The following is a 15,440-nucleotide window of genomic DNA, read 5'->3' on the forward strand; positions in this document are numbered from 1 at the left end:
TGCCATGATAGATTGTTCAGCCTAGTATCTTAGAGGTACATGGAGTGTCTTACACCTTTTATCAGTTCGCAGAAGTAGTGGAGATCGGTTCTTGCTCGTAGGCCTGTTGGTTAGTTCGAGCACTTTACTGAAGTGTTCCTCGAGAGGTTTGCGTCATATAGCCTTCGTGATCAGCGCAAGGATGAATTTAATAGATTGGAGCAGGGTTCCCTATTAGTTTTTGAGTACGAGGCTCACTGCGGGTCAGGGTCATGACACACACTAATATAAATAACTAATACTTCAGAACTAGTACCTACCTAACTTATTTCTACATAACTAATACATGTATAACGTATTCCTACATAACTAATATATGCATAACTTATTCCCACATAACTAATATCTACATAAATCTAACAAGTAACCAAACGACCCCTAACTCATTTATTTATGATTCTCCTACATATGATAATGAGTCAATGAGTATGAGCATCGTATATGATTTGTGGTTGGTGGTAAAAGGGTGGTACTTTGTTCGCAATTACTGTCCTTCCTAGTAAGCCTGACTTAAACGCTCAAAAGTCAAAAATCAAAAATTCAAAATCCAAAATATACAAACGGATTAATCCGAAATTAAACTTAAAAAATCCAATCCAATCTGAACTTAATTGTATTATTATTTTTTCAATCCAAAATAAAATTTTCATATCCAATCCGAAAACACCACCAATTTTTAGGTATTATTTTTTTTACATTTTCTTCTGTTGAAACATCTAACAAAAGAGAAACATTTTTTATAAAAAAGGATAGACATGTGACCTTTTTATTGGTTTAGCGCATTAGGTAAAAAAAATTCTGTTCCGGAATCTCTGCCAGTCCGTTACTACTCTCTATCGATTGTTTGAAAAATTAACAAGTTATTATTTCATTCATATTATTTTCCCTTGCGATTTGATTTTTGTCTATTTCTCAATCTCAAATTCATTAGTTATTTCATTCAGATTTCTTGTTGGCTCATACGACTTCATCTGTTTGGTTTCTCCAATAGTTTTCTTGATTAGGACAATTTATGATTCTATAGCACAATATTGAGACATTGACAACCTATTGAATATGTTGGTTCCTTTTCAAAAATGAGGGGAAAAAACATAGTAGCATTTTGAAGAAATAAGATGGATACATCATCGACAGGATTGCGATGGACAGAATGGCTACAAGGATGGCTTCGCTTGACATGTGAGACACTTTTTCAGAAAATCCATGCAAAACATTTGCAGGAGCCTTTACCTTTGCCTCCTCTCAATGGCATAAATTGCATTGTCACAGGAGCCACTAGTGGAATTGGACTTGAAATTGCTACGCAATTAGCTGAGTCAGGGGCACATCTTGTCATGGCTGTAAGAAACACAAATCTTGCACATCAACTCATCCAGAAATGGCAAAGAAATCAAATTGACTCGAGGCCCTTAAGCGTCGATGTTTTGGAGCTTGATCTCTCCTATCTGGAATCGGTTGTAAAATTTGCACAAGTATGGAATTCAAAATCAAAACCCCTTCATATTCTCATCAATAATGCTGGAATCTATTCCATAGGACAACCACAAAAATTTACCAAAGACGGTTACGAAACACATATACAAGTGAACCATCTTGCTCCAGCATTACTATCTATTCTGCTCTTGCCTTCCTTGAAAAGAGGCTCTCCAAGCAGAATTATCAATATGAATTCCCTTATGCATGTAATTGGCTTTGTTGATTCCCAAGATATGAATTTTTTAACCAAGAAGAATAAATTCACGAGTCGAAAGGCTTACTCGAGTAGTAAGCTGGCACAATTAATGTTTAGCAGTATACTTCAAAAAATCCTGCCTGCTGATACTAATATTCATGTGTTGTGCGTAGAGCCAGGAGCTGTACGCACAAATGTTACGAGAGATCTTCCAAGAATTTTGAATATTCTTTATCAGCAAATGTTCTTCTTCATGTTTGATGCTCAACAGGGTTCAAGAAGTGCACTTTTTGCAGCTACTGATGTTGATGTCTTGAAATATTGTGGAGAGTTGAAAGCAGAAGAGTGGCCTGTTTGTGCCTTCATCGGTTGCCATTGTGGAACGACGAAACCTAGCAAAGAAGCATATAATGAGAGAACTTCTCATCAAGTGTGGGAGAAGACATTGGAAATGGTTGGCCTTCCTACAGATGTTGTTGACATGATTCTTCAAGGTAAAGAAATTCATTGTCGGTATGGGGCTAACGAAGATCATTAACCCTGCTTATAAAAAACGATGGAGTATGTTATATCGTGATTTTTCGACAAAGGGAACTCCCTTTATTTCTTGGCACTTCCCGGTGTAGAGATGATTGTCAGTAAGAAACATATCGAAGATTTGTAGTGATTATTATTCCAGTGGTTTATGCCATACATATTCAAAATTATTTTCTTACTGAAGAAACAATTCCTTATGACATGTAGCTTTATTATAGGGTGTTTGTTATACAACACAAAATTTGGTACAACGGTTAAAATAGAGTACAGCAAGTATTATTCCTTTAAGAATTTGGTTATTGGTTCAGCACAATGGGGCAAAGCCATGGACAAATTGTATATACTGAAATACCTTTGGGAACAATTGTTGAACGAAAATGGAAAAAAACTTAAAATGAAATTTGAATGATCTGAAAATGCAGAAAAACTAATGACAATGGTAAATCATGTTTGTGATGAAAATGAAATCGTGCTGAATGATTTTGAGAGAGGAAATTGTGATTGAATTTAATTTAAATAGAGGTTTTGAAATTGGATGTGGATGTTAAGTGATAGCATTCTGTTTGGCCCATTTGCTTGGATAATATAGTAAATAGTATTAATTACGAATATTAGTATATATTTTATCTTTACCAAAAATTATAATACTTTTCTTGCTCAAAATAGGAAGAAAAAAAAATACCAAAAATGTTTTTTCTCTCTCTTCCGGTTTTTTCCTTTCTCTTTCTTCCTCTTTTCTTTCTCTCGTTCTTCTCTTCCTTTTTTTTTCCCGTTTTTCCTTTTTTTCTGTCCCTTTTACTCTTTCTCCTTCTCCTTTTTTTAAAAATAATAATTAATTATTCTAATTTAAAACTTAATTTTGAATTGGATGTTATAGAAATGGTGCACGTGGTGAATATATAACTAAAACATTTTAAATACAAATGTATTCAAAGTATTATGTGTGAATTTCAAACATTCAAATACTATTTAAATTAATTTACGCTATTAGAAATGTATTATATTTGTTAAAATAACAACAATTGAATTCATAACAATGTATAATATTGAATTATAATTGTAATACATTTTGAATTCAATATATTATACATATTAATAGAGATATTTTAATGCACGTGGTGAATATATAACTAAAATATTTTTAATACAATAATATATTCCATTAATAAGAAAAAAAATTAAAAAAATAATAATAGATTTTGAATTCAATATATTATACATATTAATAGAGATATTTTAATGCATTAAAAAAAATTAAAAAAATAATAATAGATTTTGAATTCAATATATTATAGACATGTTTAATGCATGTAGTGAATATTTTTAATACAATAATATATTTGTTAATAAAAGAAAAAATAAAAAAATTATAATAAATTTTGAATTCAATATATTATAAGCACATTTCAATGTATGCGGTGAATATATAACTAAAATATTTGTAATAAAATAATATATTTTAGCACCATTAATAAGAGAAAAAATAAACAATAATTATAATACATTTTGAAATCAATTTATGATACATATTATAGGCATTTTTCAATAAATATGGTGAATATATAATTAAAAATATTTTTAATACAAATATATTATAAGTATTATATGTGAATTTTAAACATTTCATACTATTTAAATTAGTTATAAATTAGAATAATTAATTATTATTTTTTAAAAAAAGGGAGAAAGAGAGAAAAAGAAAGATAAAAAATAGAAGGCAAAAAAAAAGTACGCAAAAAGGGGGAGAGATAAAGAGTAATAGAATGATTTTTATTATTAATTAAAATAAATATGCTATAACCATGATAAAAAATAGTAACCTAAAAAGAATAATTATTAATCTAAAAAAGCTTATTTACTTAAAAACTCCATTCTTTTCCTTTTGATTTTAGCCCAATATCACGAATGGGGCAAATCTCATTCCTAATTTTAATTCCCAAAAATACGGTTGAGAAGAGGCACACTTTTTTCCAAATCTACTACTACAAGTAAAATATTGATTGATAAATGTGAAAATCAATAATGTTAGCATATTTGAGTAGCAGAGAAAGGAGCAAGTTGGCCAGTTTTTTCGAGTTTCATATGAATCACCAAATATTTATCGAAATACACCTCAATTGATATCTGATGGTGTAAAAGAAAAACGTGCCAAGTGACACTCATGTGGACAAATAATTCTACTTAAATTTCAATTTTTTGAATTTCATATACCTAAACTATCAAGTGTGTAAATTTCTATCAAAAGTGATAATATAAGTACTCTAACATCACAACTAATAAAATAAAGAAAATAAAAATAAAAACTAATAAAATAAAGAAAATAAAAATAAAAAAGAGTTGGTAAAAGAATGAAATCTAAGCACTAACGAGCCATAACCCCAGTTTTCAACAGATCAATCATAGGCTGATCATTGAGATCGTGTCTAACATAACACAAAATTCAAACTTAACGTAGGATTTCTATCATACAGCAGTTTTCCATATCTATTGCCTCATTTTGTGCTAAAATTCTGAACATGCTAATGTGTTAAATTTATACTAACAAATAATAACGTCATTATTGTGTTCTACAAAGACTAATCAAATTTCATGAATGTCTGGTTCGTAGTTTACAGGACTTGCAGGAACATCGACTGAAATATCACTACAAAGCTAGTCAAATCATACAAGTAAACTGCATGTCATATCATTCTAGCACAATTACGAGGAAAAACTATAATCAAATTGGTTCATTCATAGGGATCCAAAAGACCTATAAAGTTCAACAAGGCATGCATAACCAGAATCATAAATGACTACAAATTGCAATTTAACCATCAAAAATTTTCATGTCACAACCAAAAACAAGCTAAACCTCTCTCCAATTCAACGCATGTCGCTCAGTGAGACTTCACATATTCCTGAACAATGTGGAGCCCTTCTGTTTCCTCTCCAAAATCCTGAAAAGCAATTTAAAAAAGATTTAGATATTGATAAACTAATTCACACACAAGAATAATTTCTTTTTGAAAATGAATAAATTCACACTCAAGAATATTAGGCTCATCTCATTCTTTACCTTTACTACAACACAACCGCATCCGACAACCTTCCTTGCTTTGCCTTCAGAATCAATCTTGCATAGCTGAAAAAACTCAAACAAAGAGACTTCTCTATTGATAAATTGTTGAAATAGAAGAGGCAAATAACTGCTTTTGTTTAAGCTTTCATCAAAATCAATAGTTTGTTACTTACACCAGCCCATTCACCGAGTGTCTTGGCATTAGGAACAGTGATCAGGCTAACATTGTGATCACCACATAGAGCTTTGACCAATTTCACATAGTCTGGCTGGTCGCAGTCCTCTGCCAACACACAAAGTTGGGCAGCATGCTTCTCAATAACCTTAGCACCCTCATGAAGACCTTTAGCTAAACCACCATGAGCCCGTGATTTCCTGAGGACAAGTTGCAATGCCGTCATGATATCCATGGGCTCACCAAGGGCGGGAGCAGGAGCTGGAGTCTCCGCAGCAACAGGCTCTTCACTGCATTACAATTAATCAAGGAATAAATAAAATGACAAGGAGGTGAAATGAATCCCTTGAAATTGAAACTTCTAATTAACAAGAGAAATGTCATCAAGCTAAGATGTTTAATAAAGACGAAAACAAGACAAGATGGGTAGGGGCCTTATTAACCTAAATCAACTCAAAGTTTAATACCCATGGCATCCAAAGCAAAAAAAAAAAAAAAAAGAAGAATGCAACATCTTTATAAAAGGAGTGCTGATCTAACATCTTCATGCCAACCAATATGAAATTACCAAGTTTAAGAGGACCAATATAGGGTACTTCTTCAATAAACATTCACCTAATATGGATCATAGTAACATGTAAATTCCAGATACAAAAAAAAAACGTTTTTTCATGCCAGTGGACATCAGTTAATGCTGTTAAAACACATAGAAGTAATATACTATAACTACTTACCCAGACATTTTCTCTTTTTGAATCTAACTAACTACCAGGTACAATCCAAACCTGCCATAAACCATCAAAAATACAGTCAAAAACTGAAAATACAAGAAGCAAAAAATGACGAAAACAAACCAATGTTGAAAATAAGCATGATGTAGTTAAAAAGGTTTAGAGTTGTGCGGGCAACTCCATTCTTAGTAATGACTTTTAGCAAACAGAGGGCTCGAATAAGAGTTGCTTAGGATTCATGGACTATGTAGGATCATTATACAAAGTGAAAATTCCAACCAAAAACCTGCCAAATGAGTACTAAGATTATTATTTTTTTGACATGTACAATTTGACTTTGAACCTTTTTCAATGAGTGGCGCACCTCCTCCCAGTAAGCCTTAATTAAACCACCGAGTAGATACTACCTCCTAACAGCACATACATGACAGTGGCAATCACTTAAAGAGTTTTCTGTCTCTATTGGGATCTGAACATGAGTCAAGCGTTTGTTTCCGAGCAAGAGCTAGAAGCCCGAATACAGGTATTTGTATTAACAAAATTCATTAAATATGTACAAATATTACATTTAGGACCCAGTTATTAACACCTTAAATCGCCATTATAAAATTCAGATTAAAATTTTGGCTTCGCCATAGTGAAAATTCAACAGATGGACTCTAGGATTGCATCCACATAGAAATGTCAAAGATTGAATTCTGTTATGTAAAATGGATAATAAAGATATTATAAGTAGAGATTTCCCGAGAGACTTACACAGAGATAGAAAAAGAGGCGATGCGAGACCAGTAAAGGGGATGGAGATGGTGAGAAGCTCTGCGATGTTATATTGTAGGCTTCAAAAACCTAAAACCCTCCAAGCCCAAATTCATCTTTATGGCCCATACTGTTAAACACATCACCTCTCTGCTTACGGTCCGTGTATCGGTCCATTCAGATTCGATTTTAAGTATTATCGATTTGATTTATTAGTTTTTGGTTTTTAAATACGTTAAATCAATAACTAAATCAATAATATATTTGTTATTGATTTTCTGTTTATCGATTTTTTATTTTTAACGGTTCGATTTCGATTTAACAAATAAGAAAATACTTTCAAAACTAATATACGATTTCTCCAACAATTTGACACGATACAGACGTACAAAGAAACAAGCAAATCAAACATTCTTGTCTTGAATACTCACAATTCATAACTCTAGTCATCGCCTAACCTTTGTCATTGTCGTTGCAAATAGTAGTCGCCGTCGTTCTTAGTTCTTTAGATTTTGACATTGTGAACCTTAAATAATACGAACGCCTAAAGGGTAAATATAGTGTGAAATGTGAAGTATTGTGAAATGTGAATTGTGTAGGGCAATCACAATCTGATATAGTAATTATATTAATATATTTTGTTTGATACTTTGATATTTATGTATGAGTAAAAATTAAAATAATAAATTGTTATAGTCTTAATGGGTTATCGATTTACCCAATAACCCAATATTAAAAAATCAATACTGAATCGATAAGCAATAATTTTTCTTATAAAACCATTAAATAATCGTGAACTCAATAACCCAATAACAATAAATCAATAACACTTTTTCAGTTCGATTTATTGGTCGGTTCGATTTTTGCACACCCCTACCTCTGTTTAATGGACCTAGTGCACAAATTTGGTTTTAGGATAAAATATATTATTTACTTCATTTTCTCATAACTAAACAATATTAGAAAAGTATATTTTTAGCATAAAATTTGATATATTAATAAGGCGAAATGATTTGGCAGATCCCTGTACTTGGGTTCATTTGTCAGTTAAACCCTCATACTCCTCATTTTGTCAACTAAACCCTTAAACACATCAGAACACAATATTTTAAGCCCTTTTCTCCTCTAGTCAGTGCGCGTGTAATAAACTCGATTACACGTGGAATTTCATGTCATTTCTTAATGACACATAAGAAATTAGGTGTTAAATAAAATAATAAAAGATCAATTTTGTAATCTCTGGAAATTTTCAAATAGCCATCTTTTTCATATTTGGTAACAAATTGAGCATCAAATTCATACCCAATAAATGTAAAAAAATCGATTTAAATTCAATTACAAGTTCACCAACACAAACCCAAGGAACTCCAAACAATTTTTTAAAATTAATTTTACAAATTCACAAGACCCAATTGTTATTTTTCAAGTTTTTTTCAAACTTATCAATGAGTTTTATAATTTTCAATACTCATAAATCACATTCACATTATCCATATCTCCTCTTTGAAACCAACTAACAAAATAGTGACTTCAATAATTTTAAAACCTAAAAAACAAAAATTTCACAAGGGACGGGGCTTGGGGGGGGGGGGGGGCAGAAAGAAGAGATTAGGGGTGAATGATTTGTATCAAAAAATAAGAATGGAATGGAAAAAAAGAAAATGAGGAGAAGAGTAGATGTGATGGGTAAATTTGATGATTAAGAAAAGAAAGTGCTGAAAAAAGAAGAAAGTTGGGGGCTGGGGTGAGGGGTGGAGAAGAAGAAATGTGTGAGTGGGTGGGTGGGTGAGGAAGGATTGAAGAAGATATTTATTTATTTTTAAAAATAATTGTTTGATTTTTTATAAAAGTAAAATATTGTTCTAACTCGGTTTCAAACACGTGTAATCACGCATATTTTCAACTCAGTAATATTAATGTCATATAAGCATGGTCAATGGTCAGAGGAGTTTAAAATATTGTGTTCTGATGAGTTTAAAAGTTTAGTTGACAAAGTGATGAATAGAATGGTTCAACTGATAAACGGAGTCAAGTACAGAGGTCTCCCAGGTCATTCCGCCTATTAATAATCACCAAAATAATATTTATTTGCCATAATTAAAAAAGAGAGAGTTTTAAAAAATGACTATCATTTGGGCATTATTAGAGATTTATAGCTATAATTTGGATATTTATAATTCATAACTACTGTTCGAGATTTAAGCTAGACAATAGAAAATAAATCTCGCTCTCTCCCCATATTCCTCTTTCTCTCTCTTTCTTTATGCCCCTCTCTCTCCCTTTTAATGTTTTGTATTTTTACCACGTTTTCTCCCTCTTCCACTCTTTGTATTTTGTATTTTCACCTCTCTTTCTCTCTCTCTCTTTATATTTTACATTTTAATTCTCTGTGTATATTGTATTTCCACCTTCTCTCTATGTATTATATATTTTTCGAGGTATCATGTAAATATATTTATTGTATTCATATATGCATTTAGGTTGTATCTTCTATATACTTTTTTTAATCCCCTCTTTATATTCTGTGTTTTTACTTCTTTCGATATTTCTATATTTTTGAGGTGTCACACAACTGTATTTATTTTATGGATATGTCTTGGTTGTATCATATCTTTTACATACTTTATAATTTTTTACGACTATTAATTAATTATTTGTGAGAAGAAAAATGTCAGGCTAGAGACTTAATTTTATGCATAGCGTGAGTTTACTATTCTCACTCATTAAGTTCAGAATTTGAATATCTTATTGTATTATTGATTCATAAGCATGGTTAACGATATCATATAATGATAAAAGTTAAATATATCGACGAATTCTTCAATTTGTCATTGATTTTCATGATGGTCCTCAGTTGTTGATCGAATGTTTTGTCCCTTATTAAAAGAATCTACAATAGATTAAATTATTATTATTATTATTATTTTAATAATTGGCCAATAATTATTATCATAATATTTAAGACTTTGAAAATTTTATTTTTTTATTATTAACTATATTAAAAGTCTTAGCATTCAAGACTTTAATCAATGACAATTTTTTTAATTTAGTTCTTTAGGAGGTAATTAAGGAGATATGTGGATACCAAACTCCACTTTTCCTTATTAGCGAGTTTTGGTTATAGGAGTCAATTTTTTATGATTTGAGCTCATAAATAAAAATTCTTTTATAGTTTCTTAAAATTTTTAATTGAACTTTTTGTCTTTTCAACTATATAAAAGGCCAAATTATAATTTATTATTTTCTTCAAATAATTATCATATAACTATTATTCTTATTTTTAGAACTTTGAAATTAATTAAAATTATAATCATTAAATCTTTATTTATTCGTAAGATGTAAGAACTCTTAATATTTAATACTTAAAAATTGACTAAGATTTTGCAAAACATATTAGTTTGATAAAATATTTTATATAAATAAGTTCCAACAATAATCCATAGTAATAATAAATGATATAATTTATTTTAATTTTTTAATTTAAACCTATACATGTTAAAACACAAATCACATTAGAAAAGTGATAAATAGATAAGATATTGCAATTCATATAGAAACTAATAGTAACATACATGTATTTCTTTATAAGAAATTCAAGATAGTTATAAGTTTATAACCATGTGATAATGACATGATTCAAACAGTTATTTATAGAATTTATACCATAACATTTTTTGGTTATTTAATAAATTGTTTAGCGTTTGAATGTTTCACATGGATTACTATATGTTGCACTTTAAAGTAGATTATCAATGTCAATAACAAAATTTTTTATATATCATGATAAATCATATAAAACGACGAAAAAGAACATAAACCAATGACTCCTTAGTAAAAAAAAAAGTCAGTTGAGATACCACCTAATGTTGTTTTGAGATACAATATTTATTTATATCGTTTAAATAGATATAACATTTTAATGACAATTGTTACATTTTAATAATTTCGTTCTTCGTATATATAATTTTATTAATTGATGGGAAACTGTCACGACCCAAGCCTAGGGCCTAGATGTGACATGGCGAATGAGGAACCCGAAAGTACCTCAAACAAGCCTCTTAGCATTCTTTTAGCCTTTCATAGGTAATGATGATAAATAAACAAGCGGAAATCATAATAATAAATCTTCAACTTACATATGTCCAACAATACCTCTAACTATTTGATTTAACGGGGCTAAGACAAGTCTCTAGCTCACCCTCAATCATAATAGAAGAAATGTCATAGTAAAATATCTTAACATATCATAAGATAGAAATATAAAGGAGTATTGTTCCCGGAACATGGGAACTCACCAAAAGTAGTCTTCAAACGAAGTCTCAACTAGCCACGTGGAGGAGAACGAGAAGGAGCACCGATCCCTACATGGTGATATCATGTAGGCAAAAGAGTATGCGTTAGTACTTCGAATGTACTAAGTATGTAAGGATGCATGAACATTGAGGAAACATTATAACATTTATGTAATATGGAACATAATGTAATACATGCATAATAAATCATATGGATATCCTTTAAAACATTCATTTTGTGGGAAAATAACCATAACCAACATTTAAGACCATGCGAGCTATTACATGGAATCCAACATAACCCCCTACGTTGGCCGGGGAGACTACTTGCCAGGTAGAACTCCGTCAACTTCATTCATTTCTTTAACTTTAACTTTAAGGGCTATTTATGGATCCATTAGCCCAAGCCTACAAGGGCTCCTATGTTGGCACATAGTTAATGAGACAAGGGGTTGCTACTAGGATTCCCTTACCGAATCTCACCTCAATGCCTCATTCGGTGCTAAGTCAATCCCACAGAATAGTTTAATATTTCAAAATATAACATATAATTTGAGAATTAAAACATCATATTCAGTAGAATAGCTCATTAAAATATTTGATAATTCAAATATGCAAGAATTGTCCTTATTACATAAAGAATCCATCATTCATATCATTTCATCATTTTTTTTCATTTCATAAGACTCTCTTTTGATCATAGATATTGCTTTCATAAATATTCATTTGGAGTCAAAGCTTTTAAGTCAAACTTCATTGAAAATATAGTAAAACTAGGTGGGATCAAATCACTTCAACTTGCAAATATGTATGTAAATAAATATACATAAATACTTTAAAATTCATTAATTAAAAATCATGTTTTAAACAACCCACCATGAATTTCAAGAACCTTTAAATAGATAAATAGAGGAATTACTTGCAAAACATCAATTCATACATATTAAATTATGTTGTATCAAAATAGATCAATAATCATTAGTTTAACCATGATTCATACTATTAAGTAAAAATAAGAATTACCATAAGAAAATATTACTTGAAATCAAGATACTTAATTGAAAGAGTTTTTGAACTACATGGGTGGAAGAACCCATGGATAAATACCCACATAACTTAGAGTAAAGCATAAAAAAAATAAACATAGTTTATCATATAATTAAAATAATTTAGGCATGAGAGTGGAAGGAATACTCCCATTGAAGCCTTACATACCTGGAATTCGAACCTTTAGTCGAAATCGAAAGACTTAATGAATACTCTTGAGTCCTAGCTTTTCTCCTCGCCGGAACGTTTTGTGTACTACCCGAAGTATATGAATTACCTGAATAGTATTTCTTCACTACTAAGAACTAAAACTATATTTGAGAATGAGTAAAGAAGTGTATAGAGAGAAGACTTGCTTGAGAAAGCTTGATGAATAAAATGAGGAAATAAGGTGGGTATTTATAGGTGGAAAAAGGGACCTAACAATAAATAAAATAATTATAAAGAAAAAATCTGAAAATTTAATGGAATATATTGATGTCATGGATGATGTTAAATGGAGGACAATTTATGTAATGAGTGATGTCAAATGTATCTAGATCTTTCCATGGTATGTGAGATGAGTTCTTTTTAACAGAATACTCTTTTTCGGAGCTGCGTTTGAATAAGATAAATTTCTTATTAGGATTTGGTGTCTCATAAGAATTGTAGATATGGAATTCTAGTTTCATATAGTTCAAGAATCAACCAATTTGGATAAACCTACAGTGAGATATGATTTTTCTTCTATAAATACTCTTTTCCGTCACAGCATCCTACCTTACAAAAATTAATTTATTTGACCTACTTAACCTTCGAAACTTAAAATATGGTCTTCACAAAAGTTGTAGGTAATGATTTCGTGGTTACTCAGAAATTTGAATCACCCAATTTGGATATTCCTATGAAAAGTTATGTCCAAAATACAGAGACTATATCATGTTTAGGCGAGAATTGAAACATCGTATACAACGTTTTTAGGGGATGTTACAGAAACACACGTGGAAAGAACATTTATTAAACTAGTCTGTATTATATTAAAAGCATGAAGACCTTTAAAATATTGATTGAACTTTTTATCCTTCATTAAAAGACTCCACTTTAGATAAAATCGTCTTTTCACTATTTTTTTAAACATTAAATAATTTTTAGACTTAATCTTTAATAGAATTATTAAATTAGAAATAAGTTTCCTACTCTTAAAAGACTTTGTTAAGTAAAAATAGCACATGCAAAAAAAATTCACATTAAAATTCAAGTTTTCTAACTAAAAAATTATGTATCAAAAAAATAATAGTAAAAATAGTCATGTTCAATCATATTAAATTACCTTTCCTGCAACGTCTATTCTACAATATAAATTTAGTTTATATTACAATATTGAAAAGTATTCTAATTATGTTATATATTTCAAGTATCTGATTCTATCTTTATTTTTGGCAATAAAATTGTGTAATTATACACAAGGAATTTTTTTTTAGACAAAATTAAATTGCTACTACCGTAGAATTCCTTATTTGATTATAACAAAAAGTCCCTAATACAAATCATACTTTGAAATCAATTAAATTTCGATGTCTATAAATCCAGTCCTAAAAATCAAAAATTTATGACCAATTAAAAGTTTTCCTTATACACGTTTTTTTCTTAATTGCAACTAAACAAATAACCCAATTACAATACTTAACCTTTTCTATTAAATATAAACTTGCCCACGTTTTCATGACCATATTGGACTCTCTCTATCAATATTTATAAATATTATTTACTCAATAAGAATTAAGAAATCAAGTGAACCTAACATATAGCCTCAAAACATCATTGTGCTGCATCACACATTATTCTTCTATAAATAATTTAACCTTTGCTCATGATATGAATTACCTATCGAGATCGTTACTTCTATCTATCTCATCAAGAATTATATTAGGTATTATTGATATTATTTATAATACTTTTCATCATACATGTAATTATTTGTGGGGATGTGCTTCAGATTAATGAAGCTGGATTTGTTGAGATTAGTCATGTAGTGCTATAATTTTAATTTTTTGCGGAAAATAAAGGGCTAATTTATTATTGTAGTTTTTGCTAAATACGTTGTATTTTATGTTTCATTGACAACATTTGTCCATCTATCTATATCTATATCTATATTACTTTAAAAAGTTTGAAGTTCTTTATAAATGTTGATTGAGTTTTTTTAAAATAGACAAAATTGTGAGTTACTATTTTTTTAAAACTATTATTTAGTTATACTTATAATATTTTTAAAATTAAGAATCAAAGTCCTAAAATATATGGTAAAAAATATTTTTAAAAAATTAAGGAGTCTTAAAATATATGGTAAGAGTAAAAATTATATGGTAAGAGGCATCAAGACAATTAATAATTAAGGAATCCTAAAATATATGGTAAGAGAAAAATATAATTAAAAATCAAAGAGTTCTAAATATATGGTAAAGAGGTATTATGAGAATTAATAATTAAAAAAATTATATATTAAAAGTCCTAATATTTATAACTTTAAAATAAATTACAATTTTATTAACTTATAGTAATTATTTTTATTAAATTACTTAATTATCCATCACAAAATATTTTTATAATTCCAAACACTAGTAAACTGTTTTTAACTCCAATAACAAACTATTTTCTTTTAAAATTGAATACGACTTTTTAATAGATTCACTTTTATCAATTAAAAAGTTACTTGACTTTGAAGAATCAAATGTGGGGATAATTTTAAAACATCACAAAGCTAACTAAAATTAACTTTACTTTTAGAAATTTCTTAGAATTTATTTTCCCAATTAATTTACTGATGTAGAATTTTAAAATCAAAACTATATTTTGAATAAAGAGGAACTGGGGACTTATATAAAAATAAACAATATTTTATACTCTTTAGTATATATTTTGATAGTCTTTAAAATAAAATGAGTAATATTTATGAAAATTTTAAAAGAATGTACTCTCTAAAATAAAATATGCACGTGAAATACGCCTACACCTCGAGCTGTCAGGCCCAACCCTAATGGACTAGCGAGTTAAATGGATTAGGACGGACAAACTCTTTTAACTAAAGAGCCTATAAAATAACAGCCGAATCCAGCCCTAAGTGGGCTACGGGTTGGGATGGGGTTGACCC

At 29.4% G+C, this 15,440-nt stretch overlaps 2 protein-coding genes across 2 annotated transcripts; one reads left to right on the forward strand and one right to left on the reverse strand.

Annotated features, from left to right (window-relative positions):
• Window positions 1-1,154: 1,154 nt before the first annotated feature.
• LOC129893896 (dehydrogenase/reductase SDR family member FEY-like) lies at window positions 1,155-2,249 on the forward strand. Its single transcript, XM_055969326.1, has one exon. It carries the CDS (start codon window positions 1,155-1,157, stop codon window positions 2,247-2,249), a length of 1,095 nt encoding a protein of 364 aa, XP_055825301.1.
• A 2,663-nt stretch (window positions 2,250-4,912) lies between these two features.
• On the reverse strand, window positions 4,913-7,065 carry LOC129888660 (40S ribosomal protein S12-like). Its single transcript, XM_055963614.1, has 5 exons — window positions 6,972-7,065; window positions 6,219-6,269; window positions 5,483-5,774; window positions 5,307-5,372; window positions 4,913-5,187 (listed from the first exon to the last, which is right to left on the reverse strand). Exons 2-5 carry the CDS (start codon window positions 6,224-6,226, stop codon window positions 5,128-5,130), a joined length of 426 nt encoding a protein of 141 aa, XP_055819589.1. The 5' UTR covers window positions 6,227-6,269; window positions 6,972-7,065; the 3' UTR covers window positions 4,913-5,127.
• Between the last annotated feature and the right edge of the window lie 8,375 nt (window positions 7,066-15,440).

Source organism: Solanum dulcamara, chromosome 1 (assembly GCF_947179165.1).
Source record: "Solanum dulcamara chromosome 1, daSolDulc1.2, whole genome shotgun sequence".
In the NCBI taxonomy this organism is placed as follows: domain Eukaryota; kingdom Viridiplantae; phylum Streptophyta; class Magnoliopsida; order Solanales; family Solanaceae; genus Solanum; species Solanum dulcamara.

Excerpts from the sequence above, each read along its gene's own strand:
- LOC129888660 (XM_055963614.1), bottom strand. Across the intron at positions 5,373-5,482 it reads CACTCGGTGAATGGGCTGGT|CTATGCAAGATTGATTCTGA; the intron begins GTAAGTAACAAA and ends GAGTTTTTTCAG. Across the intron at positions 5,188-5,306 it reads GCGGTTGTGTTGTAGTAAAG|GATTTTGGAGAGGAAACAGA; the intron begins GTAAAGAATGAG and ends ATTGCTTTTCAG.
- LOC129893896 (XM_055969326.1), top strand. The coding sequence starts at position 1,155 with ATGGATACATCATCGACAGGATTGCGATGGACAGAATGGCTACAAGGA.